Source organism: Strix uralensis, chromosome 14 (genome assembly GCF_047716275.1).
Source record: "Strix uralensis isolate ZFMK-TIS-50842 chromosome 14, bStrUra1, whole genome shotgun sequence".
Classification (NCBI taxonomy): Eukaryota; Metazoa; Chordata; class Aves; order Strigiformes; family Strigidae; genus Strix; species Strix uralensis.
In genome coordinates, this window is record NC_133985.1 from 2,081,688 (window position 1) to 2,106,943 (window position 25,256).

General features: G+C 55.5%; 3 protein-coding genes across 22 annotated transcripts in view; 2 read left to right on the forward strand and 1 right to left on the reverse strand.

The window, feature by feature from the left end:
- Window positions 1–367: 367 nt before the first annotated feature.
- Window positions 368–5,328, forward strand: APBB3 (amyloid beta precursor protein binding family B member 3). 2 transcript variants are annotated; one of them, XM_074883839.1, is made up of 12 exons: window positions 368–490; window positions 1,499–1,689; window positions 1,993–2,069; window positions 2,332–2,389; window positions 2,548–2,688; window positions 3,092–3,219; window positions 3,426–3,540; window positions 3,627–3,714; window positions 3,880–3,963; window positions 4,139–4,254; window positions 4,371–4,553; window positions 5,008–5,328. In XM_074883839.1, the coding sequence occupies exons 1-12, from the start codon at window positions 442–444 to the stop codon at window positions 5,230–5,232; spliced, it is 1,455 nt and encodes a 484-aa protein (XP_074739940.1). In that variant the 5' UTR covers window positions 368–441; the 3' UTR covers window positions 5,233–5,328. The 2 variants fall into 2 exon arrangements, with proteins under 2 accessions (XP_074739940.1, XP_074739941.1); XM_074883840.1 differs by lacking the exon at window positions 5,008–5,328 and adding an exon at window positions 4,798–4,986.
- A 64-nt stretch (window positions 5,329–5,392) lies between these two features.
- On the forward strand, window positions 5,393–7,302 carry SRA1 (steroid receptor RNA activator 1). The gene is made up of 5 exons (XM_074883841.1): window positions 5,393–5,451; window positions 5,883–6,008; window positions 6,377–6,591; window positions 6,695–6,803; window positions 6,910–7,302. The coding sequence occupies exons 1-5, from the start codon at window positions 5,427–5,429 to the stop codon at window positions 7,101–7,103; spliced, it is 669 nt and encodes a 222-aa protein (XP_074739942.1). The 5' UTR covers window positions 5,393–5,426; the 3' UTR covers window positions 7,104–7,302.
- A 766-nt stretch (window positions 7,303–8,068) lies between these two features.
- ANKHD1 (ankyrin repeat and KH domain containing 1) overlaps window positions 8,069–25,256 on the reverse strand; it is a 120,140-nt gene continuing 102,952 nt past the window's right edge. For 4 of the 19 annotated variants that reach the window (XM_074883933.1, XM_074883926.1, XM_074883940.1 and 1 more), the window contains 10 exons: window positions 24,996–25,106; window positions 23,286–23,435; window positions 21,365–22,980; window positions 16,186–16,380; window positions 14,853–15,107; window positions 13,599–13,774; window positions 12,335–12,499; window positions 11,833–11,879; window positions 8,466–8,639; window positions 8,069–8,290 (listed from right to left, as the gene is read on the reverse strand). In XM_074883933.1, the coding sequence (XP_074740034.1) occupies window positions 8,486–8,639; window positions 11,833–11,879; window positions 12,335–12,499; window positions 13,599–13,774; window positions 14,853–15,107; window positions 16,186–16,380; window positions 21,365–22,980; window positions 23,286–23,435; window positions 24,996–25,106 (2,869 nt within the window). In that variant the 3' untranslated portion in view covers window positions 8,069–8,290; window positions 8,466–8,485. The other 15 variants (XM_074883934.1, XM_074883950.1, XM_074883939.1 and 12 more) reach the window with 12 other exon arrangements.

Below are 25,256 nucleotides of genomic sequence, written 5' to 3' on the forward strand. Positions count from 1 at the left end.
GTGGATGGAGAGGAACAGGGGTGATGTGGGGGGGGGGAAGGGGAATGGGGGAAACCTAAGGGCGTGGGGGGGGGAGGGAACGGACCTGAGGGCACAAGGGGCTGTCCTGGACCCGCTGAGGCACTCAGAAACCTCCTTTTCTGCCCCAGACGCCGCTCACCTCACTCCGGGATCCACCTTCTGCACCGAGACAGCGCCCCGCGGGCTCCGGTGACCCCGCCGGGCACCCCAACCCCCCCTCCCCTTCCCCAGCACCGCCCAGGTGCCCCGAGGATCCGGCTCACCCCCCCGCCACCCCCCGCCGCCCCCGCCCCCCCCCCCCCACCCCCTCCCCGCGGCCGCCCGCCCCGCCCCTCCCGCCCCTCCCGCCGCAGCCGCCGCTGGGTCCGGGCCTGGGGAGGCGGCGGGCCGGGGGGGCCGCGCCGGGCGGGCGCCGGGGCCATGCTGGGCAAGGACTACATGCTGGCCATCGTCCTCGTCAACTGCGACGGTCAGCCGCGCCGGCGGGCGGGGAGCGGGGCCGCGGCCGGGTGCGGGGCCTGGGGTGCGGGGCCGGGAACCGGGGTGCGGGGCCAGGATGCGGGACCGGGGCCGGGAGCCGGGGCCGGGGCCGGGGTGCGGGGCGGGAACCGTGGTGCGGTGCGGGGGCCGGGGCCGGGGCCGGGGTGCGGGGCCGGGGTGCGGTGGCGGTGCCGGGGTGCGGTCACAGGGTGCGGTGGCGGGGTGCGGTGGCGGGGCCGGGGCCGGTGGCGGGGCCGGGGCTGGGCCCGGGGCCCGAAGCCCGCGGGCCGGAGCCGCGCCCGTGCCGGCGCTGTCCGCGGTGCTGAGCGGGGCCCGCCGAGGCCTGTGCCGGGCCCCCGGCTCGGGCCGCGCCGCCTCCCCGCCCCTCTCAAGGTCGAGGGGACGCCCCCGCACCGGGGGCCCGGCGGGGCGCGGCGGGCGGAGCGGGGGGTCCCGGCACTGCAGCCCCCCAGGGCTCGCCGGGCCCGGCGGGTTCGGGCCGCGCTCCCCGGAGCAGAGCTCGGCGCTGCGCTGCCCCGCGGGCTCACTGCCGCGCCCCCCCCCAGGGCCTGGGGCGCGGGCAGGAGGGGGTTAACCTGCCCCTCCCAGACCCCAGGGCTCCGTCCCCAGACCCCTTTCCCTCGCCGGCCTGGGAGGAGGCCGGTCTCGGGCGTCCGGGGTGTTGGCAGAGGGAGCCCTGCCCGGGCACTTCCGCAGGACGCCCCGGCAGCTCGGGCTGCCTGCACTGCCCGTGCCGGGCCACCCCACCCCTCCCGGCCCCGAGGAGCTGATCGCTGCCTGGGGGCTGCCACGGCTGCAGCCTCCCTGGCACCTCGCCGAGCCTTCCCTCGCCCAGCTGCTCTGCCGGGCCATGTGCCCAGCCACGGAGGCCACCGCAGGACCCTTTCACTTCTGGGTGAAGCTGCTCGCTTCTCAGGGCACCCTGCAGCGGGGGGGCCTCCCCCCACCCCTTCCCACACACTCTCCCTCTGCACAGACAACCTCTGGAGCGACCACAGCCTGGAGACAGACCCCGACCTCCCCCCAGGCTGGAGGAAAATCCGTGATTCCCTGGGTACCTACTACTGGCATGTGCCGACTGGCACGACGCAGTGGCAGCACCCCGCACGCGCCGCCAGCCCAGGAGGGCGCCCGGAGTCTGATGGAGAGGAGACACTCCGGGGAATGGTAGGGGCTGTGAGCAGGGAGGGGAGGGCTGGTGTTGGAGTCTACCCCCTGGCAGGACCCTGCTGAAGGGCCCTCTGGGAATAGCTGGTCCAGCCCCCCTTGGAGCAGGCCTGTCTCTGTCACCCCAGAGTCCTGCTCAGCCCATTCCTGGCCAGGGTTAAGCCCCTCGAAGGGCTCCAGCAGGCCCCCTCTTGGCCTCATCCTGGCTACATGGGATGCTGTCCTGGAAGGGAGGGCTCCTTCCTACCTGGTGCTTCCTGACAGCCTCTCTTGCTCCCTCACCCCTTTCCTCTTCTCTCCCAGGACTGCCAGGCCCCCACGGCAAAGCACTCAGCAAAGGACAGGCCCATTCCCAGCCCCATGGCTTCGCTGTCCCGGAGGTAGGGCTGCCTACGCACTCTACTGGCTTGTGGGGCACCATTGACCCTTGACCACCGCTGGGTGCGGGGCCCTGGTGCCCCTCACCAGAGCAGTGCCACATGTGCCACAGTGCCACGGAGCAGTGCCACCAGGACCATGCTGGTCACCTCCATGGGATGCTTCCCCGCTGGTGGCATGGGCGTCTGCCAGTGCCAGGGCATCCTGGCGCTTTCCTGGCTGCCGCAGTGGGAGCCATCCCCTGACTGCCCTGTCCCTCCGCAGGACCTCGCTGCCCTGGCACGGAGATGACGTCCAGCACAGCGCAGAGCCCGGCTCCAAGGTACCACACTCAGGGCCTTCGCTGCCGCGTTGTGGGCTGGGGCTGGCAGGGACAAAGACGGGAGCAAGATCAAGGGTGACCACACTGACACGGCGAGGGGTGCGGGCCGGGGGCCGCTGTGCTGGCCGGGCACTGAAGCCCCGCGTGTCTCTGCTCAGTGCTTTGCTGTGCGCTCCCTGGGCTGGGTGGAGATCCCCGAGGAGGACCTGGCACCTGGCAAGAGCAGCATTGCCGTCAACAACTGTATCCAGCAGCTCTCCAACAGCAAGGGCCAGGGCTCTGCGGAGAACTGGGGCGAGGTGAGAACCTGGGATGGTGCTGCCAGGGAGGGTCCCACCCTGGGACGCAGCTGCCGCTGAGGCTGGCTGTCCCCACCGGCTGGGACTGTGCCTGGCGGGGGGGCCAGGAACCAGTGCCAGTGGCAGAGTCAACTCTCTCCACATTAGGGATCCATGCAGGGGTCCCAGGTGTGGGCAGGTGGGTCTGACAGGGCTGTCCCTTGGGGACAGTGCCAGGGGTGCCTGGGTGGGCTGTCCCCACACACAGAAATGGTACCTGGGGAGGGCTGTGGGGGCAGACAGGGCTGTCCCCATGCCTGGGGCTGAGTAGGCTGGGGCAATGGGGGGTGTCCCTACATGTGGGCTGGGTGCTGGGGATGCCCAGGCCGTCTGCCAGGCTGAGGGAGCCGCTGACCCTCTGCAGGGCCAGGACCTGGTGATGATTCTGAAGAAGGATACCATGAGCCTGGTGGACCCTCTCGACCACAGTCTCATCCACTGCCAGCCCATCCTCAACATCCGTGTCTGGGGCGTTGGCTGCAACAATGGCAGGTGCCGAGGGACGGGCAGAGCCAGGGGCTGGGGGGTGGCTCTGCCTGCTGAGGGGGGAAGGCACCCCAGCAATAACCTGTCCCCCCGCCTCCCTCCCCAACTGCCACGGCGGCTGTAGGGACAGGTAAGGGGGCGCAGGACCTGGGGGCAGCATGGGGTGGGGCTGCCTCTGCTGGGGTCTCACTGGCTTGCTCATGGCCTTGCAGAGACTTCGCCTTTGTAGCCAGTGACAAGGACACCTGTGTCCTCAAGTGTCACGTCTTCCACTGCAACGTGCCCGCCAAGGGAATTGCCAAGGCCCTGCATGAGATGTGCTCCAAGGTGGGATGCAGGGGCCCCAGTGGGCGTGGGCATGGCCCGGGGGTCTCAGGGGTGAGGGGAGGCACCGGGAGCCCCGTCTCTTGCAGATCGTGGCCGAGCGAGCCGTAGCGAGCAGTGGGCTGCCATGTGCTGCCACGCTGGAGCCTGTTTCCTCTGAGGACCTGCCGCTGCAAGGTACTGTCCCCCCGCCGCCGCTGGCTGCTCCCCCTGCCCACAGTTCGCCCTCAGGCAGCTGGATGCCCAGCGGCCAGAGCCCTTTGGCCTGCCCGGTGGTGTCCCCGCTCCTCGGGGACAGGGTGTGGCACACGGGGGTCCACCCCACCTTTCCTGTGCTGGCAGTGGATATCCTGGAAGCAGTGCGGCGGTCAATGCAGACCTACGAGGCGCTGTACATCGGCAGCCTGCCCGTGCCCAGGGCCATGGGTAAGCACTGCGGGCCCTGCCGCAGCGGGGGGGCACCCGAGAACCCCCTGCAGTGGGTGGCCGAGCAGCCGTGCCCTGGCGCAGGGCGGTCCCTGCCTGTGGCGCCGGCTGGCAGCACCCTGCCTGCACCCTGCCTGCGGCCGGGACCGACGGGATGGGGTCTCCCGCTCCCCAGGGATGGACGTGCTGAATGAAGCAATTGAGAAGCTGACAAGGGGCCCTGGGCGGGAGCGCTGGACACCCTCCCTCATCCGCGTGTCTGACACGGCCATGAGGGTGCACCCTGCACAGGTGGGGAGGGGAACGGGGGGCTCCGGCCACCAGCTCCTGGCAGAGGGAACCTGGTGGGGGTGGCAGGGCTGCCTCGGGTGTGGCCAGGGGTGGACGGGCCCATGGGGTCCCCGCAGGAAGATGAGGAGGCGGCGCACATCTGGGAGTGCCAGGTGCGGTACGTGACCTTCCTGGGCATCGGCCGGGACGCCCACACCTTCGCGCTCATCGTGGACACGGGGCGACGCTTCCAGTGCGCGGCCTTCTGGTGCGAGCCCGATGCCGGCACCATCTCGGAGGCGGTGCAGGCAGCCTGCATGGTGAGCGGGAGGGGGCGTCCCTCAGCCCCCCATTTTCACTCAGAGAAGGAGACAAGGCCTGGGGCGCAGGGGAGGGCAGCAGGGGCAGGAGGGGGCTCACCCCACAGGGCTGTGTTGCCACGTCGTGCCCCGCCCCGTGGCTGCCCCATGTTGTGTCCCGCCCCACAACCCCACGTGTCGTGTCCCACCCCACGGCCGTGTGTCGTGTCCTGCCCCACGGCCACGTGGCTGTACCACGCTGCAGGTGACCCTGCGGCCACACTTGGGGTGTGTCCCCCCCCCACGGCCACCCCCCAGGGATGTCACCTCGTGTCTGGCCCCAGCGGGATGCTGTGTTGTGCGACGCCACGTCGCGTCCCACCCCGCGGCCACGCCACCTCGCGTGTGACCCCCCCGGGGATGCCACGCGGCTCCCCCGCCCCACGGCCGCTCTCTGTCCCTCGTGCTCCCGCAGGTGCAGTACCAGAAGTGCCTGGTGGCCGCTGCACCGGGGGCTAAAGCGAAGGGGGCGACAGGCCGGGGCCGGGCCGGGCTGGCGGCCTCGGGGGACGCTGCCGGTGGGGCGGCCAAGGCGAGCGGGGGCAGCGGAGGGGCGGGGGGGGCCGGCGCCCGCAAGCGGGGCCTCTTCTCCCTCCTGGAGGCCTTCCGCCTCCGGCGGGCCCTCCTGCACACCCCCTAGGGAGCCGGGCCGGGGGCCGCGGCGGGGGCCGGGGTCGGGGGCGGGGACGGGGCCGAAGCTCCCCGTCCCCCCCCCCGACCCCGCCCTCCGCGCCGTCCCCGGGCTGCCCGGCGGGGCGGGCTCACGGGAGGCCCCGCCGCTTCCCCCCGCCTCGCCCCGCGGCCGGAAGGGCGGGCCCGGCCGTGACGTGCGCGATGGCGGAGCCCTACGTGCGGCCGGGTGAGGGGGTGCGGGGCGTGGGGGGGCACTTCCGGGCCGGCGGGGAGCGGGGGGGCCGGCGGCGGTGGGGACCCGCGTCTGGGCGTGGGGAGCTGCGGGAGGGCGCGTCCGGGGGGGTCCGTGTCTCGGGAGGGTGGCGCCCGGGGGATGGTCCTGGCGGGGGGGAGCCCCGGGGGGGGGGTGGGGGCAGGGCGCTGCGGGCTGTGTGCGGTGTGGAGGCCGTGTCTGGGGAGGGGGGCCCCGTCCCGTTGTGGGGGGGGGGCGGGGGGGGGTCGTGTCCGGGCCAGGGGGGCCGTGTCTGGAGCGGGGGCCCCAGGACCGCTGTGTCTGGGGAGGGGGAGCCCCATCCCGACACAGGGCCCCAGCATCCCGTGCCCGGGGGGGTCCCTTGGTCCCCCCACAGGGTCTCACTGTGCCCTTTGCTGCCGCAGGGAACCAGGAGCGTGGCTGGAACGACCCCCCCCAATTCTCCTATGGGCTGCAGACACAGGCCGGGGGTCCCAGGCGAACCCCACTCACCCGCCGGGCCCCCCCTCCACCCCAGGGGACTCCTCCAGGTCAGCACCGCAAAGCCCCCGGCCCACCCTGCTGTCCCCCGGGGAGCCGGGGCCCAGCGCAGCCGGGGCTGGGGGCACCGCAGGGGCCCCCCCTCTCCCTTCTCCCTTGGGTCCGGTGGGAACCGCAGCCCGGCCCGGCTGACGCTGCCCCACGGGGGGGCTGTGGGGGAGCAGAGCCGGTGGCACCCGCCCTTGCTGCCGGCCCTGGGGGCGCAGAGCCCGGGCAGCGCCAGCCCTCTGCAGGCAGAGGGGCGGGGGGGGGCGTCACGGGCCCCCCCTTCCTGCTGGGCCTGTGCGCTGGGGGAGGACGGGGACAAGTGTCCCAGCAGGCGGCCCCGGGGCTGGGCTGAGCGGGCTCTTCCCTGCAGGTGCTCCTGCAGAGCCGCCCCGTGCCCCGGCTGCCCCCACAGCGCTGCCCCCGCGGGCGCTGGGGCCGCCCCCCCTCGGGCACCCGGGCCCGGCCCCACGGGCAGAGAGCGGGAGGCCGAGCGCCGGGGCCCGCCCCGAGGAGTGCAGCGTGCCCGCCGCCGCCGTGCTGGCCCCGCTGAGGGGGGCCCTGGCCGCCTGCCGCCCCACCGTGCAGGTGAGCCCCGCGCCCCGCCACCGCCCCTGCCCCAGCCCTGCCCCAGGGGCGCCCCCGAGCCGGTGGGGGGCAGGTTCCCCCCCCAGCTCACCTCTGCTTCCAGAAACAAGTGTGCGACGACATCGGGCGGCGGCTGACGGTGCTGGGTGACATGTGGGCGCAGGGGAAGCTGTCGGCCCCAGTGAGGAAGAGGATGAGCCTCCTGGTGCAAGGTGAGGGGCAGGGGGAGCTGTGGCCGGGGCAGTGCCCGGCCCTGGGGCAGGTGGCACCTGCGGGAAGGCTGACCCCAGGCCCTTGGCGGGTTCCCTGTCCTGGCAGAGCTCCAGCAGCAGCACTGGGACGCAGCCGACGAGATCCACCGCTCGCTCATGGTGGACCACGTGAACGAGGTGAGCCAGTGGCTGGTGGGCGTCAAGCGCCTGATCGCCGAGACGAGGGGCCTGCCCGCTGCGGAGCTGCCTGCCGCCATGGACGGCGACGCCACGGCCAGGCCTGGCCAGGAGGAGCCCTGATGCCAGGGACGGGGGCTGCGGACTGTGAGCAGGGCAGCCCACGCCCAGGGCCAGCGGCAGGAGAAAGGCCCCCGCTGCCCGGGGGTGTCTGGGCACCTCCTCTGCCTCCCACTCTTCACCCAGGAAAATGGGATTTTAATCATTGTGACATTTTAGTGGCGACTCACTACGGGATGTTTAATAAACAGCACTAACCTGCCCCTGGCCGCAGCCTGCCCTGGGGTTCTGGCAGCGGGCAGCTCCTGGTTCCCTCCCAGGAACAGCACCGACAGGACTGCTGGGCGAGGCCACGGCAGCTTCAGGCTGGGCCCAGGGTCTGGTGCCCCGGCAGGGTGCTCCCAGCCCCCGACACAAAGGGCAGGGAGGCCCCTGCAGCCGCCCCAGCGACTCCCAGGTCAAGTGGGCAGCGGCATGTCTCGTCGCTGCACCGGTTGGCAAAGCCCGGCCCCCTCCGGCCTCGCCCTGGGCACTGCGGGGGGCGACCCGCAGCATCAGGGACATGGCCCAGCAATTCTGCAGAAGGTTGCCAGTTCCGGGCTGGCTGAGCGGAGCGGCCTGGCAAGGCCGGGGTTTGTGCTGCAGCTACAGCCCGTGCTCCCCTCTGGGCTCCTGCCCATCCTGGCGCAGCTCAGACCCCAGGGACGTGGGTGGCCTCCGGGAGAGGGAGATGCAGGGAGACACACCAGGGTGTGGGCGCTGCCCACCAGCGCAGGCAAGCCCAGGGTGCTGGCGTTCCCCCGGCCAGCGAGCAGCCTGCAGTGCCGCTCGCTCCTGCGCTCGCAGGAAGGCTGCCAGCGGCCCCACTGCAGCCTGAGGGCCCCCCCCCAGGCCTGCAGGGTCTTGGTGCAGGAGGCAGAGATCCTCTGCACTCGCCAAAGGGCTCCTGGTGCTGCTCAGCTCTCAGCTACCCTCCTCCAGCCTCTGAGGACCCAGCTGAGCCCTAACAGAGATGCACCACATCAGACTGGGGTTTCATGGTGTTTATTGATCAAGCATGAGCTCCTAGGCAATTGCACCAGCCAGTTGTGCTAGAGCCTGAGGTGTCACACGTCCATCCCCAGCATCAGAGAGGGCTGCAGCCAGCTGGTCATGGTGCCAGCACCTCCACGAGGCCCAGGAACAGGCCCAGCCATGGCCTGCAGACAGGGAGCTGGAAACTCAGATGTCCATCTCAAACTGGTCTTGATCTGCAACGGTACAGAGGGATACGGGGCCAGCGTTAGGATGGGGCTGCCTTGGGAAAAACGTGCAGGCAAAGGGGGCAGAAGCTGGAACCGGGGTCTCCCCTTGCCTGTGCGGCCAGGCAGGAGCTCCACGCCCTGAGCAGTGTGTAGCCAGGGGCTGTGTGCCCGGGCTGCTCACCTGGCATGGCTTCTTCACTCTCATTCCGCTCCTTGGGCTCCTCCAGCTTGACGAGGCTGGACTGGGCCAGGGATGTGACACCGGGGATCTGGGGCAGGCAGCAGGGAGGGGTCCTGGCCACGGGTGAATTCTTGCACTCCAGCAGGAACTTGCGGTCGTAGATGATGCGGGTACCTGCCAAAAGCAGGGGGCTGTCAGGCACTGCCAGCCCCTGGCCACCCCCATCTCCAAGCACCACGGCCAGAGCCCAGAGCAGGGGGTGGCACCCAGCGCTGGGACACAGTGACACAGCTGGCTCTGGAGCCACTGTGGGGCTTCCCACAGGGCAGACTCTGACACCCATCTGCCCAGCAGCTCCTCCCCACATGGTTCCTCCCCCTGAGGCTCCTGTAGGTCTGCCAGGGCACATCGCAGCGGGGTCAGCCTGATGCAGGTGCCCTGTGGCAGCTGACACCGCAGCTGCCCGGGGGGCCGGGCCAGCCCTGGGGCACTGGGCCACAGCCCAAGCCCCACGGCCAGGCAGCAGGCAGGTCCCCAGCACACCCTGCCCAGAGGTGGCTGGCTCGCGGGTGGCTCCCTGCAGCTCTCAAACAGCAAATGCGGGGTGCCTGCCGCCGTTGGCACCACAGGGAGCTGTACCCAGCAGCTCGGCCAGCAAGCGACCCTGCTGTGCCCTGCCCTGGGTTTGACGGGACACCGGCTGCAGGGCGCTAGCCGCTGGGCGTACAGCCCCCGGGCAGTGCCTGCGTGCCACGGCTGCCACCCTGCACCAGGTCCAGGCTGCCTCCCCCTGCCCGGCTGCCCCTGCGGCCCAGCACCAGTCCCCTGCCAGGCTCCGGCAGCAAGCGCAGCGCCGGGCAGCAGCACACTCAGAGCTTCTGCGCGGGCCAGGCCCTTCCCGGCATCACAAACACGTTACACAACCTGCGCTGTGCCTGCCACGGCCCCGCCAGCCCCGAGCCCGGCGCCGGCCCCAGATAAGCTTATCGGAGGCACACAATGGAGCCAGCGCCCACAGGGTGGGTGCCTGCAGCTCAACCGAAACATGCCCAGCTTCGGGACAGGGCAGGTGCTACCCTGAGGACCGACAGGGAAGAAAAGGACCTGCTCAACAGCTGAACCAGGGGCTCTGGCAGGGGGCTGGAGGGGGGGCAAGAGGGCAGGCCTAGGGCATCCCTGGAGGGAGCTGCACTACCCAGTACTTTCCCCCAGGGCTGGGGAACTTGGGGCAGGAGCAGACTCCTTGTGCTAGCCCCCCGCGCCTCCCCCAGCTCCAGCCAGCCCTGCCGGGGCACGGCCTGCCCGAGGGCCCAGCGCTGCCCCCACCACCTCGGCAGCACTGCCGGCAGCCCGCTCCCTGCCCTGAGAGCACCAGGCGCTGCCTCCGCCCGCACCCCCCAGGCACCACAGGGCGATGACGCCCTAACTTCCAGCAGTATTTGGGGTTCCCCTTCCCACTCCAGCTCTGGGCTGCCAGGGAAGCCACCACCCCGCGGGCCTGCCTGTACCTGGTGCCCAGAGCAGATGCCCATGCCCAGAGAGCCCAGGAAGGGACCCTCAGGAAGGAGCTGCCTAAATTTGGCAGGGCTGGGGCAGCTGAGGCCACCATTCCACTCAAGGGACAACCCCATCCCCATGCTGGGTCTTACCCCCTGGCGTGGTGGAATAGACGGTGCCACCTGGGGTGGAGCTGTAGCCCTCTGGGACGGGGAGATGGTGGCTCCCCGGGATGGGGCAGGAGGAGGTGGCTGTGCCTGTTGCGGCCATGGAGCCCAAATGGGTGGGGTGGGGGAGGGGCCTTAGGGCCCTCCCCTTCCCGCCTCCCCCCCCAGCAACTCCCCAGAAGAGCAAACACCTACAGCACTACAACACCATTTGTTTTCAGTACGATTACTGTTAACATAAGCATTTCTCCTTTGGTGTTTGCACTATCAGGGGGTCAGCAGCAGTCCAATGTTTTTTGCATTTCTTCCTCAAATACTAGGAAAAATATCTGACTATATCATCCAGTAGCATTTCTGAGATTTGCCTGCAGTACTTGGATATTGCTTGTGCACTTTGGGTTTTCAGTACTCCTTCCTCAGGCTTTCCCTGGGGAAACTCTGCTGCTGCACGTATGGATTTGTCTGGAGAAGGTGGAGAAGTCTCCATCCAGTCCGAGACCCCCCTGAGAGTGGTCCATTAGATTGGACACTATGTGCACTGTCGTTACCTGCCCGAGGAATGGACCAAACATTCAGTGTAGTTACTGCATCACCACTGAGCAAAAGCAGAAATAAGCACAGTCCAAGTGCAGAAAGTGGAGAACTTCTGCACCTGGGTAGAGAATGAACATATGCAAAAATCCCCTTCGTCCTCACAGAAAGGACTTGACAGATTTAAAGGGTTACAAGAAGCTTAGAGTTGAATATATTATGTTCTTCTCTAGTGGGAAGTGGTGTCTGCGTTCCTAAGATCTGCTTCTAGGCAGCTGGTCACAGCAAGTCAGGTGAAGAGACCCTGCATTTACCTCTGAGCTACCTATTTACCTTCTGCAAACTGAAATGCCACCAGTTGCCACACTGCCAACTCAGCCCTTATTTCCAGCCCCTGAGCAAAACCTGATCTCTCAGGCAACCCACCTGGAAAAAGAGTGCTAGAAGCAGCAGAACTAATCCAGAAGTAAAAAAAAAAAAAAAAAAAAGCACAACGGTGTTCACAAAGAAAATAAAAGGCTAAGAACTGGCAGGGGGAAAGAAGGACTCAGCAGCCCTCATACTGCAGATGACTGCGGATCAAAACCCTCCCCCAAACCCTGACTGCATCCGCGTGCTAATTTAGTGACCCTGAAGAGATGCAGCTCTGGGCACGGCAGCAGCTACCGATGACAATGACATACAGCTTCTTCCAAAATTCTCACACACAACCTATAAATACTGTTTGCCTTTTATTGAATATTCAGGTAAATATTTCACATTAATACAGGCTACATAAAGTAGAGCCACTATACGACATGAAATTTACTCAGCTGTTCCTTTTAAGTATGTAAACAATTATACATGTATTTACCACCCTAAAAGGTTGAAACCATGTAATCAGCTAGTTCTCTGCTGCATACAAGGAGCATTCAGTAGTGTTCAGCCAAAAGCACTAGTTCCATCTGATTTTTAAGTTCAAAATGGCTAAACTAACCAGAGAACAGAATCAGTTTGTATAGGTAAATCATTTTGTTCTTACATAACGGGCAATCAAGTTTCTTCCATTGTTAATAGCCCACAGAAAATTGCTTAGTTAGGCACATTAAAAAAATCCCCAGGGTTTCTCAAGATCATAAAGATTCCCAAACAAGGCTAAAAAAGGATAGACCCCCTTAAATCAGTTGACGTACTTGAGATGCATGTTTCCAATGTGAGGTGCCCAGGTGCCAGGCCAAATCTACAGCAAGAAATAAAAAGACAAGTCTATTATGAAAACAAATAAAGGTTCCTTTAACAGAGCGTTTAACCACTAGAGGGCAAGCTTAAGGCTTCCTCCAAAATACAATCAGACCGTCCAAAGGCTGGGAGCCCTCTTCAGCTCTGGCCAAGGTTTGAGTGACAACCTGCAAGATGACGAGTATGGACATAAACCCTCTCATTTATAACAATGTTGATTACCTGGCTCAGCAGTCTTGAAATACTGCTTATTTTACCTGAAAGCTTTGGTACAGATAGTGCTGTACATTTTTTTATAAACACAGACACAATGTAGAGGAAAAGTCATGCAAACAATCTCAATTCCAGTGTCAAAGAACTGAAAAAAAAAGTCACCTATTGAAAAATGAAGAAAGCAAAGCACAACACTGTAAGAAGCCCCAGGTAAGCAAAGGTGGGAAAAGGCAGCCACACTACCTGCTGAGCATCAGTACATTCTGTTGAGTTCTGGACAACTTTGATCATGGGATTCCAGGCGGGATCTGGAGTATGGAGCCCGTTAAAGAGGGGGCCTCCTGGGCCATCCGCTAGCTGAGGGTGCGAGGGTATTAGAGTGCCGCCGTACATGGAAATTGGTAGGCCCTGGGGAACAAGAGAAAGCACCATTGGTGAAGGCAGCAGTGGCTGTGAAGAACGACTGTAGTATCATGTTTTCCAAGACGACAGAAGCAATTCACATGCTACTGCCAAGTATCTCAGCAGTGTGAGGAAACGGGGCACTGCTGCACACCTAGGCAGAGTATGGAATATGGTGACTCTGCAGAGCTTGAGATTCAAGTCAGTTTACCCATTTTTCTGAAATTACGCCTCGCCAGTACGCAGCAGCCTCTGCATAAGGCTGTCAGATGACCCCATAAAGCCAAACACAGCAGCTGTGCAAGTGATCTCAGTGCTCCCTCCTCTTACCTCTGCAGCATGTGGTAACTTTGGTGCATGCAGGGCTGCAGCCAGGGGCTGTACTTCAGCAAAGGCCATATACAGCTTGAGCCTGCAAGACTCCAAGCTGAAGATTTTCTATAAATTACTAATGGCCATCTAAAATATTCTTCCAGTTCAGGAAGAGCAAGTAACAGAGCAGCTTTCTGCAATTATGAGCTCTCTTTCCTGTGTTCGAATGATTGTTGCTCTACAATTTAGAAGATCCCAAGAGCACCTGCTACAGCTACTTTCGAAACATGTTGTGAGCAGGTCTGCTGTTGAGTACATCATCCTGGATATTCCTGGACGTTCCTCCAGTGGTGGCTGAGCTGACTATGGCTTGGCTACACCCATCTGCCTCAAGCTACTTTCCAGCATTAACATACAAGGCACAGACTTAGAAGTGGTCCTCTCCGCCTGCCGCTTCCTTAAGAAAGGCATGTAGAATTCACAGGCATGATTTGTGCTGAAAGCATTAAGCAAATCTTTCATCAGCCCCAAGAGCCAAGCAAGCCTTATCAAACATTTCCAGGTGACTGAGCCTCTGAGAAAGGAAACACTGAAAAGCGATGGAGAACATCTGCAATCTACAAATTCACCACCAGGCTTCGGCACCTCTTCCAGTCAGTACTGGGATGAAAGGAGGTGCAGCAAGCAGTGGTAGAAGAGGCACACGCATACAGTGTGAACAGGCAGAACAGGAGATACAACAAAGAAAGCCCTTGGTCATTTTATAGACTAAATCCAACTCTCTGTAACTTACTTTAGAAAAATCCACAAAACTATTTGGCATAGGTTGGTGGAAAATATTTGAGGGAGCCACTATTCCAGAATCATCTCTCTCCATTGGCTGATGCTGAGAAAACGTGCCTGGATCTGACAGCTGCTGATGCATCGGATGATTTCCCATGACAGGCTGAGACCAACCTGACAATCCTTCTGGAAAGGAGGAGATTGAAAATGGCTGATTACCATCCACTGAAGATACTCTGGAGTAGAATTCAGCTGCTGCACACACCTACACACATCTAAAGGCTCCCCGAAAACAGAGCCTTAGGGCTCTGCTCTGAGCAAAGGCAGACCTTGCACAGCAAAGCAGGAAGATACCTGCAGTTTTTAGGCTGATGACCCATTAACAGACAAATCTTATCTGTAGCATCAAAGTCTCTCAGAGGGAAGCTGCAGCAGGCAACACTATATAAGGCTGGCTACACACACACACACACACTCTTTCCCTCCAGCTCATGTGAGCACATACAAGCTTTTCTTCGAAAAGCACAGCAGTGCTGAGACACTAAGTTAACCAAAGTATGGAGGGCTTCACTGAAAAATATAACAAATACAGGATATTAAACATTTGTCTTTGAAGTTACCAGTGGAAACACTAAACCTCAAATGCTGCAGCTCCTCCTTTCCACAAGAACATAACTACCAGGAAACTGAATGTAAAACTTCAGCTGTTTCAAAGTCATTCTTTTGAAACTGGGGCTGCCTGGAACAGAAGTTACTCCACACTATTCAAAAGTCATGAGAGATCAATGCAAAAAATCAGCATCCACAACTATGTGTTTCTGGATGCATTAGCTGCATCACAACTAACACTTTAAAATGTTAATGGAAAGCTAGAAACTTGGACAGAGGCAGCGGTCCTTTTAGGCCAAGGGTCACACTTGGAAATGGACCCACTTAACAGATAAAAGTTGTTTGCTTTTTAAATTCTGTATCATTCAATAGACTCAATATGAAGTTTCTTAACTGTTCTCAGGGTTTACAAGTGTAAGCTGACAGATAATCTAGGCTGGGTGAGAACCACCTACGTTAGGAGAGAAAACTGCAGCGCTTTCACTGATGTGCACTCTCCCACCACTGACACTTTTCCATTCAGGATGTACTCCAAGGAAGTTGATTACAGACTGTGGAACTTTATTCCTCCTCCCCAGCTTTCTTTTCAAGTGCAGTACTTCTGAAAGGCCCTAGAAGTTTCTTTAGGCTACCCCAGGCTGTACAACAGACTTACCAGATACACTGTTAACTCCAAAGGACCAAATACCGCTGTGTCCGACAGGAGCCGTGAAGTTGGTTCCTAAGGGTGTCGGAGTGACAGATCCTCCCTGTCGGATTCTAGCGAGCCTTTCTGTCCCAATGGGAGGGGGTACCTTTCGATCTTGATTGGCATTACCCGTTTTTGGCTGGCCCAAGTTAGAAGGTGCAGAAGCAGCTGAAAGGGGTGAAGACGATCCTGAGGAAACTGATGGAATAGGAGATTCACCTGCTGAAAAGAGTATTTCTCTTGCTTAATTACATGCAAAGCACACAAGCTAGCGAGCATAAATGCTACCCGCTCTATCCCCCCAATATTATCTCAAAGCAAATGATGAAAAGGTTTTGAAGGCTTTTTTGGCAAGCATTCTTCAAAAGTCTTTCACAGAACTTCTGTTTAGAGTTTATTTTAACTCTAAAATCAACATTATAAACACAAATGCTTTCAGCCATCAGAATCATGTGATATTCTCATGACATAGCAGAACATCTAAATTAATTACAAGAAAGAATAAGAAACATGGAAGAGTTTCAGGAAGAGGTGAAAACATCAGCCAAAATACCATAAATATCTAAACAGCCTGGTTTTGGTATCCACCACTTCCAGCAGAAGAGAAATCAGACAGCTTCCCAAAGCCACATGTGTAACCTAAGAGTGTGAAAGTCCCACCAACTTCAGTCACTGACTCTTCTTGTGAAATCCAACTTCCTTTGAGCACTCATTTAAACGTTTTGGTTCTTAAGCTCCGAGTGGCAATGAAGTTGCATGCAGTGACATGAAAAGCCTCTTCACTTCAGATTCTGAATCAAAGACCCATATTTTCTGTAAGCTACTTCCATGTTCTTCCCATTAGGAGGAAAACCCGCTATTACCTCGAATGATGCTTAGAGATTTTGGAACATTTTAAGTAACATGAAATAATTCCAGAATCCCAATTTTAAAAAAAAGAAAGTATAACTTCAAACAATGGCAAACATGGCATTTTCACCTAATATTACACTCATACTATTTAGAGGGAAATCTTTAGATTGGTATAATCACTTCCACACCCCCACAGCTTCATGACCTTTCCTCTCAGAGCCTACGATGACTGATTTTTTTGCCCAAATATGCCTTTAGTAATGCTACCAGAACTAGTGGCATTTTACATGGGAAAAAACACAAAATAGTACAGCTTGGGATTTGCACACCATCCTCAGAGCTGCTAAAAGCAATTGGAAAGCATTTTGTGCATCACTGGGTAATTTCCCCTCAAGTTACAAATCTACTAAAGACAATAGCTATGAATTTATAGTTAACTAAGACAGACCCATGAAGTTCCTACATGAATTTGTTGCGCTTGTCCAAGGATGTGGTGAAAAATGCTGTCTGTTAAAGCTGGGAGTCCCAACAGGCGCTGGCCCTTGAAGGTAAACCCGTGCTCCTTGTATGTTTGCTGAAAAGCCTGTCAAAGGACCTGAAGAAGAAGTTGTAGAGCTGTTGGATGGATCTAGAGAGGGTAAGCCTGAAATAAACATAAATTTGATTAAATATCTCTCTTTGGGAACCTGCTTCAAAGCACCAGAGACAGCCAGTGCTCCAAATATAATTACAGCATCTCATCACCTTCAGGGGTATCTGCACATGGTAAGTTCATTTTACAGGTGCACGATTCTCCCTTAGAAACCAACAGAAGGCATTTCTGTATACTGTTTTGGCCTGAAGTTTTAACAAAAACAGCCATCCCTTTGTCACTGAAAGGAAAAGATCTTAGCAGGGAAGGCAAAGGAGGAAAGCTGGGAGTGGCAAGGATCTCTGCTTACAAAAAAAGCCACGGAAGTCAAACAGGGATACAGGGCTCTGAAAGTCCCAGGGGAATCCGGCACCAGGGAAGTAGTTCACTGCAGTATGGTTTTTGCCATCCTATAGGTACATTCACATATAGATCAGTCAGAGCATGCTGTGTCCAGAGAAACAGGGCTGACGATGCACAGCAAAACAGGTGAGAGGGCTGCTTCCTATAGGGGTGCGTGAGAGGAAGGGAGAGATGGAGAGAAAGTTCAAAGTCCCACAAAAATTATTAGCAAGGGGGAATTACAGTTTTTTAATAAGCCAAAGCTTTTAAGTACTTTTCCAAAATGTAAAAGCTCTTATCACACGTTATTACCTGAAAGCAGAAACGGGCATGGCTGTACGTCTACCTGAGTTTTGGGTTTAGTTTCAAGGGCCTATTAAACAAGACTAGTTTCAAAACCATTTAAACAGTTCAAAATGACCACAACCAGGACCAGCCTATATTGCTGCAGAGCAAGGTTGTACCTACTTACACCACAGCAGTCTGCAAACAGCAGTGGTGACAGGCAATACCTTAGGTCATAGACTAGAGGTGCACCTTTCATCACCTGGATACGTTCCTGAAAGTCAGGTCTTTTTCCCTCAATATTATCAACCAAGTCGACCTGATTTATTGCTTCCAGGAGTGCCAGACCCAACCTGCTCCCATTGACAGAAATGACTCGCTGGATTTGAAGGAGGTATTTTTCTCCCTAGCCCTTCCCCAAAGATTAAAAAAAAGAGAAGTCTCCATTACAGACAAGGAGAAATAAATCACCACCACCACCAGAACATGGGGTGCTCAGACAAGGGAACCTGAGTGTGGGAGGACAATCTTTCAGGGTTTGTCACAGCACAAAGTGCAAGACTCCATGGCTATGAGGAAGATGCTAATACCTGTGCAGGCTGCCTGTCAACACAGTTTGACTGATCTGCGTTTGTCTAGAGCTGCAGACTGACCCCCGGCATGGAGCCCAGCTGTAAACAGACTGCAGCACCTCCGGCTGGGGGCCCTCCTGTGCATCTGCCATGGAGCTAGCGATGGGAGACTCTTGCTAACCCTTCATCCACAAAAGTCAACTCAGAGGTAGTCAAAAGGCCCCTACGGTGACCGATTCTACTACATATCAAAACCAAGTTTCCAACTGGCTGACAGATCACCTAAGATCCCGAATCTCTGCCCCATAGGGGCAACAGATGGGTAACAGTGCTGCTGCTGCCCACGGGGACTGCAGTTTCCTAAACAGAGAACAAGGCAGAGATTATGATAAAAATAGCTCTTCTGCAAAAGAGAGATGCCCAGCTGTGTCTTTTGAAGGTTTGGTAGGATGGGTACACAGCTTTCAAAGTGCAGCAGCTGTACAGCCAAGGCTATTTAGCACTGCTGTGTATTTTCTACAGGTTGAAGGAAGTGTGACATCCAGAGATGCACAAATTCAACAGAGTAGTCAGTTTTCAGGTTGTAAAGAACACTTTATCATTATCTTGCCTTTCATAAAAGTGGATGAAAAAACCCTTTGCTCAATATTAAAAATGTCTTCTATGAGCATTGACTTACAGAATCCTGATTTCAAAAATGAGCTTCCTATTTCTGTACTTACCAAGAAATTCAGGTTTTGTAATACTAAACCCTTTTGCAATACCATACTCTGCAGTTACTTGGGCCATGAACTTAGAATCTTCATCATACTCCGAAAGCATAACTGAGCTTTTGAGACTGGTATAAGAAACTCACCCAAACTCTGCTCAAAATTCAGTTTATCAAAGCCTCCAGGCGCTTCTGCAGAAACTGGTTACTGCAAGGGCTACCTCCATCAGAGAAACAGACACAACACTTGGTCACTCCATGTAAAACAGGGAGCCCAGCTATTTCATGTGACTCCATATTCATGTGCTGCTTCCTAAGCTGACATACTTCAATAATTCCACGTGAGCAAGGTCTCAAACCCCTTCTTAAAATACAGGGGGAAGAAGTAACAAATAGACTTCTTTTGGTCTTCTCCACAGTCACCCCAATCTGCCCTCAATCTGCTAGGTCTGCCCTCAATCTGCAAGCTGTTAGGACAAGAGATCTAAAGACATAAGTAAGAAAAAAGGCCGTTTCCAGAACATATCCACAGCTGGTGAGGAGATCTGCATGTGTATCTGTGCCTCAAAGGAACTGGTAAGCCAGAGAAAACTCAAGCTGCAACTGAGCTTACCCATGGATAGGAAAAGCAGAGTACCCAAACTCCACCCTGAGGTGACAACTTGTTAAGAAAAAGCTGATTTAGTGCACAATCAAATTATATTAAATTTCCACCAAATCAGCTTAGAGGTGATCACCAAGAGATGCTGATTTGTGGAAAAACTTGCCATGGCCCAACTGTGCAAGACAGGCACAAAAGACAAACCTCTGCTCTATCAGGTGTAGAGACACAGCTGAGATTAGAAAATTGGTGTCCACCTGCTTTGATGGCCATTACTACTCCCTCTCATCACACAAAAGTGTACTGAATTTCCAGGCAAGGCCCAGACTGCTCCTTGTCCATCGCACTGCTGTTGGCCAAAGTCTAAGCCAGCAGTGACTGACCCTTTCCCCCCTTCTCAAATCTCATGAAACCTGCCAACGAACCCTATGGAAACAGCCAAGGTAGTCCCCAGTTCAACCCACCTCGGAGGCTAGGGTGAGCAGAGAGGTCTGGTCCCTTGGGAAGAACCAGTGAATGAGATGGACAGACCACAGGACCACACACGCTCCAAGAGAGCTCCTCAGCCTATCGTCCCTGCTCCTTTCCTCACTGTAACACCTTCAAAACAACAACCCCTTCTCACCAGGCTCCCTTAGCCCCCCCGCCTTCCTGTATGAAAGGCAATTTAAATTCTGAAACTAAGGTGATCAAAACCAGTATTAAGTAGAATGATATTAAATGAATCAACTAAGGACCTGACTAACCAGTCACCTCCTGCCAGACAGAATTTTAGAGGCACATCTACCCATTTGCAGTTTTTCTTCACTTTGCAATATCCTAATCAAATTCTAGCTCAGAAAAAAATGTGTTCTGTCCAAGTATTTTTGTGCTTCAGTTGAGAACTTCACACGTATCTCCCCAAAGTCACCCATGTGAGCTCTACCTAACCTTCCTAATTCAAGGAAGAAACAGATTTAGACTACCTTTTAAATACTTACAGCCCTTTAAAGATATATAAAGGAACAAAAAATCCTTCCCAATGACAAACAGATGACCTTATCATAAGGGAACAGCAAAATTTTTTGCTGCTATGGGAAGTCCCAGTCAGCTGTCTTTGTATACACAGGATGCAACCATTAGAAAAATCAGCAGATTCCATTTGCCGTCATTCCAGCAACGGCCAACTCCCAGTTTAGAGCACTGCAGAGAAAAAGCTGAGCCATCAGTGAAGTGTTTCTGGAGTCTGCTGAGGAGGGTCTGGCAATTCTTTTATTAGCAGCCTATCTGACGAACAAGGTCCCGTTACTTTACCTTCCACAGCCTTAGGTACATCTGGTTCTGCTCGCTGCGCCGCGACTGGACATAGCACAAGAGCTCTAGGTGTTCACGTGCTTTGCAGAGCTATACAGCCCAGAAAACTACAGTCACAGTAAACATCCCAGTTTTGTGGTTAAAGCTAGTCAGAGAAAAGTGTTCTGGTTTTCAGCAGTCCTGCACACCTGTAAATCAACCACGAGGAACGGGAATGCTGAAAAGCTTCTTTCTTTACCACCACACCTTCCAAATGCCCCCTTCTCCTTTAGTTTGAAAATCAAACTACTTGATTTGTCCCAATCCAGCATTCAAGTCCTAAAGTGTTAGCCCAAATGCCTAACGTACACTGCAGGGGTAAAGGCAACTTCAAAGCAAGGCTCTCTAGCTACCCAGCTACTAGGCACCATAAAGCTGTTATGGCAAGAATGAAGGGGAGAACAGGATGGCACAAACTAGATCTCTTGAGGGTTCCTTCCAGCCAAATGGGTGCAGCCAGTTGCCTGCAATGTAGTTTGAACACGAAGATGATAATAATCCTTTAGGCAGAGCACAGCAAGGGCAGGGAGCTCACTGTGAGTGTTCCTAGCCCATTTCAAATAAATGCAGATAAGCTTGAACTGCTGTACTTCACAGCAGAAGGACAGTAACTTCCTAATAAAACACACCACGCCGTAGCACAACTACCTAAAGCACAACATAATCTTATTAAAATCCCAGAGCCACATCAAGAGGCAAAAAGTACAGAGTTTACCCTGAGTCACACTAGAGTCTCAGATAAAATACTGAACAACTGCACACAGTCACTCCTGCAGCTGAAACCTGTCAAGTGTCCTGGACCTGTTCCAGGTTTCAGGTTTGGTATCACCCATCCCTATGTTCCATTCCAACCCAAAAGCTAAAAATCGATGCGAGACTGAACTATACAAACAGGTGGGAGCATTCCTGTGTCTTAGAGAACAAGCAATGCAACACCTGCAATGTTTCCAACACCTAACATTCCAGAAGAGCTGAAGAAAAGAGGAAAATAATCGCCATCAACATTTTAAAGAGCACTTGGAAAAAGCAGGCCATCCTTGTTACATCAGTATTCTCTAACTGTCATTTGTAAACTACTTCTCAATCAGTTTGAGATGATCGAAGTGTAATGATTAGAGAAAGTATTCTGTCCAGTGCATGATCTTAATGACTTACCTACAGGACTAGTCGAAACCCGCTGGGAAGGTGGCCTGAAACCAGGAGCCTTGGAGTTGTCAGGATGCACGTTTTCCACGTGTCCTAGCACAGAGTTATTCAGAAAGGTAGACTGAACTGTGAAAGATGGGTCAGCTGCTGCTCGGGTAGAGAGTGGACAGTCTCCCCATCCTTGGTTAGCTGGCACCTGGTTGCTATCAAAAAGACTACTAAAGTGATTGAAGAGCGTTGCTGGCCCAAAGGTAGGAGGCAATGATTTGTTTGCTGGGTTAATGTGCATCTGAGAACCGTTCATAACGTTCATGGCTGACGAAAGCTGCACTGCAGCAGGTGGACCTTGAGAAGGTGTTAAAGGAACTTGGTTTGTAACAAAAATAGACTGAGGATCTTGATGGAGGTTTGCATTTGGTACCACTGAATAGAAAGAACCTCTGGACTGCATCCTGTGAGCAACTCGAGGTGCTGGTACAGCTACTTGAGGTAAGTTACTGTTGTCCTGATTATCTGCAACAACTGACCTGGGTGACGCTAAGCTTAAAGGAGCAGTTTCTGAGCTGGATGAAAAAGGCATCGACATGGAAGGATTTATCTCTGACATGCTGGTTGGCAGTATTTCATCTTGGACATTATTTAGTGGTGCAGGACTGCTCGACGGGCGAGTTTCGGTGACTCCTGAGTTGCTGCTAGCTGACATACTGCAACTACTTGCAACTGAAGATGGTGCGCACGCATTTGCAGTGGGCTGGTCTGGTGTTGACACCTTCTCTTTGGGTGTCGAGACAACCGAGAAAGAGTCCGCTTTAAGTGCAGAATGCTGTGTCTGTGGAGCATTAGATGGCAGAAATGCTGTGGGCACTTGCCCATTGTTTGTGGGGGCAGAGGAAGCTGAAGGAAGAGTGCTACAGGTGCTTGTCACAGTTGAGATTGCTGTTGCTGCAGCACTTGTCTTGGGAACGCAGGCAAACAACTGCTTTCTGACTGAAGAGGGAGTCCGATTACTGGTTACACACAGCGGTTGGGTGGAAGCAGCTACAGAAGAGACAGTAATGGGACAACTAGAAGTAGCTAATCCAGGAGACTCCGTCTGTAAAATATTTCCATTCTGACTACCTACACGACTTGAACTATTATGCTTTGGAGAGCTGTTTGTGCTGCCAGGGTTAACTGGTCTCACTGGGAATGGTCCCCAAGTGTTCGGTGAGGGTGAAAAAGTTCCTCCAAATTGGGCCATAGGTAAGCGAGGGTGCCGGATCTGTTGCATAGTTTGGGCAGCCAGCAAGGCAAAATGAGGGTGAGAATAAGCTAGAGGAAGAGACACCGGAAAAGATGAGCGCACATTTGCTGGAACATTCTTGTTTAATTTGTTAGTAGGCTGGAAAGTAGATAATGTTGATGACTGTGATGTGACCAGGGGCGGTGCTCCGAGAGGAAAGGAGTTCTTGTTTGAAGCAGTCGCAGTGCTGACTCCAGATGAAAAGTTTGCATGGATTGATTTGGTACTCGAAGCAGGTGTTCTTATATGAGTTTTAGGAATCAAGTCTTCCAGTTCCTTGGCAGGATCTTGAATAAGGGCATTGATGAGTTGCACTGCGTATCGTGTTGACTCTGTACCACCCCTAGATTAAATACAAACACGTTTATCTTTTGCAAAAGGAAACCTCACTTTGTGCAACATTCTGTAGCCTCAATTTTATACTGATCTGCAAGTCTACTGCATGTTTACTCCAGTAAGTTACTTCTTGACTTGCGTATCTTAAGGATTATCTTTGAAGAAGTAGATGTTCAGCATATCTTGGCAGCAGTAATACATGTTCTGTTCTAGTACCAAGAAGCTAAATATGCCCTGTCTTAAAAAGCAAACAAACTTCTTGATAAATGACATTACGGACTAACTCAAGACTTTCATTTCCAGATACTGTACCTTATAGTGATCATTCTCTCTCCATTCTTATCTTTTTGCTTATCAACGTCAATATGGGCACCAGTCACATCTTGAATTGCTGTGATGTTGCACCCACCTCTTCCCATTATTCTAGATACGACAGAAGCTGGGACAGATAATTTCTTTGACCTATATCACAAAGACCACAAATCTGTGAAATGTATTCAAACTGGAAAGGCACACAAAAAATACCTTGCTGACAGGTGGCTGAAGCAATATTGTTACGTTTCAGGGCAGCAAGTGGTTTTCTGCTAATATTTTCTCCACCCTTTGGCGCCTCTCTAAAGCTCCCCCCGCTCAAATTACTCATCGTCCTCAGTACCTGATGAGGATTCTCCAGAAGCATTTATTCCACCACTGTTGTAACACAGATGTATGTGCCTCACACTGCTTCAGAAACACTTTTGGATTTTATCTTATCTTGTGTACCTTCGAAGTGAGACAAATCCTTAGCTTATCAACCTAAGTTTACATAAACAGCACTGCTTCAAATATAAAAGCCCATGGCTTAGCTACTTTGATCGTTTATAGCAAGGGTATACAGCAAGGAGAAGGTGGTTTTCCAATGTCTTCCCAGTGATCAGCTCTGCAATACCACTTGCATTCACAACCCTTTTAGCATCCACCTCTCTCAGACCTCGAGATCTGAAAGTTTATTGGTGACACTACACCACGGTGGACAGCAGATGGCTAAATCATAGTACAATTCTGTCATTTAAGAAGCTGCTGGAAGCCACTGTGAAGGCAGCACAGATTTTCAGAAGCAGGCTCACTGTCAGGCCACAACACTGTAACCCACGTGTTCAGCAAAATAAGTCCATTTAGGACTTTTCTAATTCACATGGTATTGGGGGGTCAGCGTGGACATACAGTACTGCTGAGTCTCTGAACATGAGCTACGCTTGCATCCACACCCCAGCCAAAGTCTCTCTGGACCACCACTGTCCCCAGACTTCAAAGGCTGGGCCTCTCAAGCCCATACACCACTTTCGAACTCGCCACTGAACAATTAGAGGGGATTCAAAGGGGTTTCAGAAACCACTGTGATTACAGCGCAGGGCGCCTCTGAACACTGTACAGATCCCCACCACCCCCTGAAGAGGCTGCCAGCTTCATCTAGCTATTCCAGTCTTGGAAACTTTTAAGTAACTTGATCCTCAGGAAATTTGTTTCTCACTTAATAGGACTTAAAGGAAACCCATTGTACTTCAAACACATCTAAGTACATGGAAATGTTCTAAAGCATCACCTCATCTTGCTAAAGTGTTTATTCTTTCCCTCTTCTGCCAGGAGAGCATGCTACAACCCTCCTCATCCCCAGAAACCAGGTCCTCAGAGCACACACCCAGCTATCCTCCCAAGGCTGTTTCATGCTTTGGGCTTTCTTCCCCTCTCCACCCCCACAGCTCCTCTCTCAAGCTAGACACCCCAGTCCTCCCCAAACCAGAGCTTCCATCCTCACCTCATTTTCAAGATATGTTCACATTACTCACAGGGCTCCTGACCGTACCTTGGTCTGCTTCCACCTCAGCCCACTAGGAACCCCACACCACCACCCATGGAGACACTCCTCCCCCAGAAGAGCTCACCCTAGTGCCCAGGTCCCCACCCACCCATCACCCACTGTTTTTTCCCTCCCTACCCGTCAAGCTTGATGGTTTTTACCTTGAGAAGCACCCAAAACAGTACCTTTTTGCTCCTGAACAGCAGCGCCCTCCTCTCTGCAGCTGAAATTGCTCAATTGGTGTGGGCTGCAGAGTGTTGCTAGGGGGAGGGTCTTTCAAAACTCTGCCTACTTGCCTGTCAAGGGCAGAAGGGATGTTTTCATTGGTTACTTCTTTGATAGACATCCCTTCTAGCCAGGGGGTATAGAAGAATTCTTGTTGAGACCAGGAGAGACTTAGGGAGAGGCAGGCACGCGGCTCCCGGGCATTTTGCATATGCATCTAA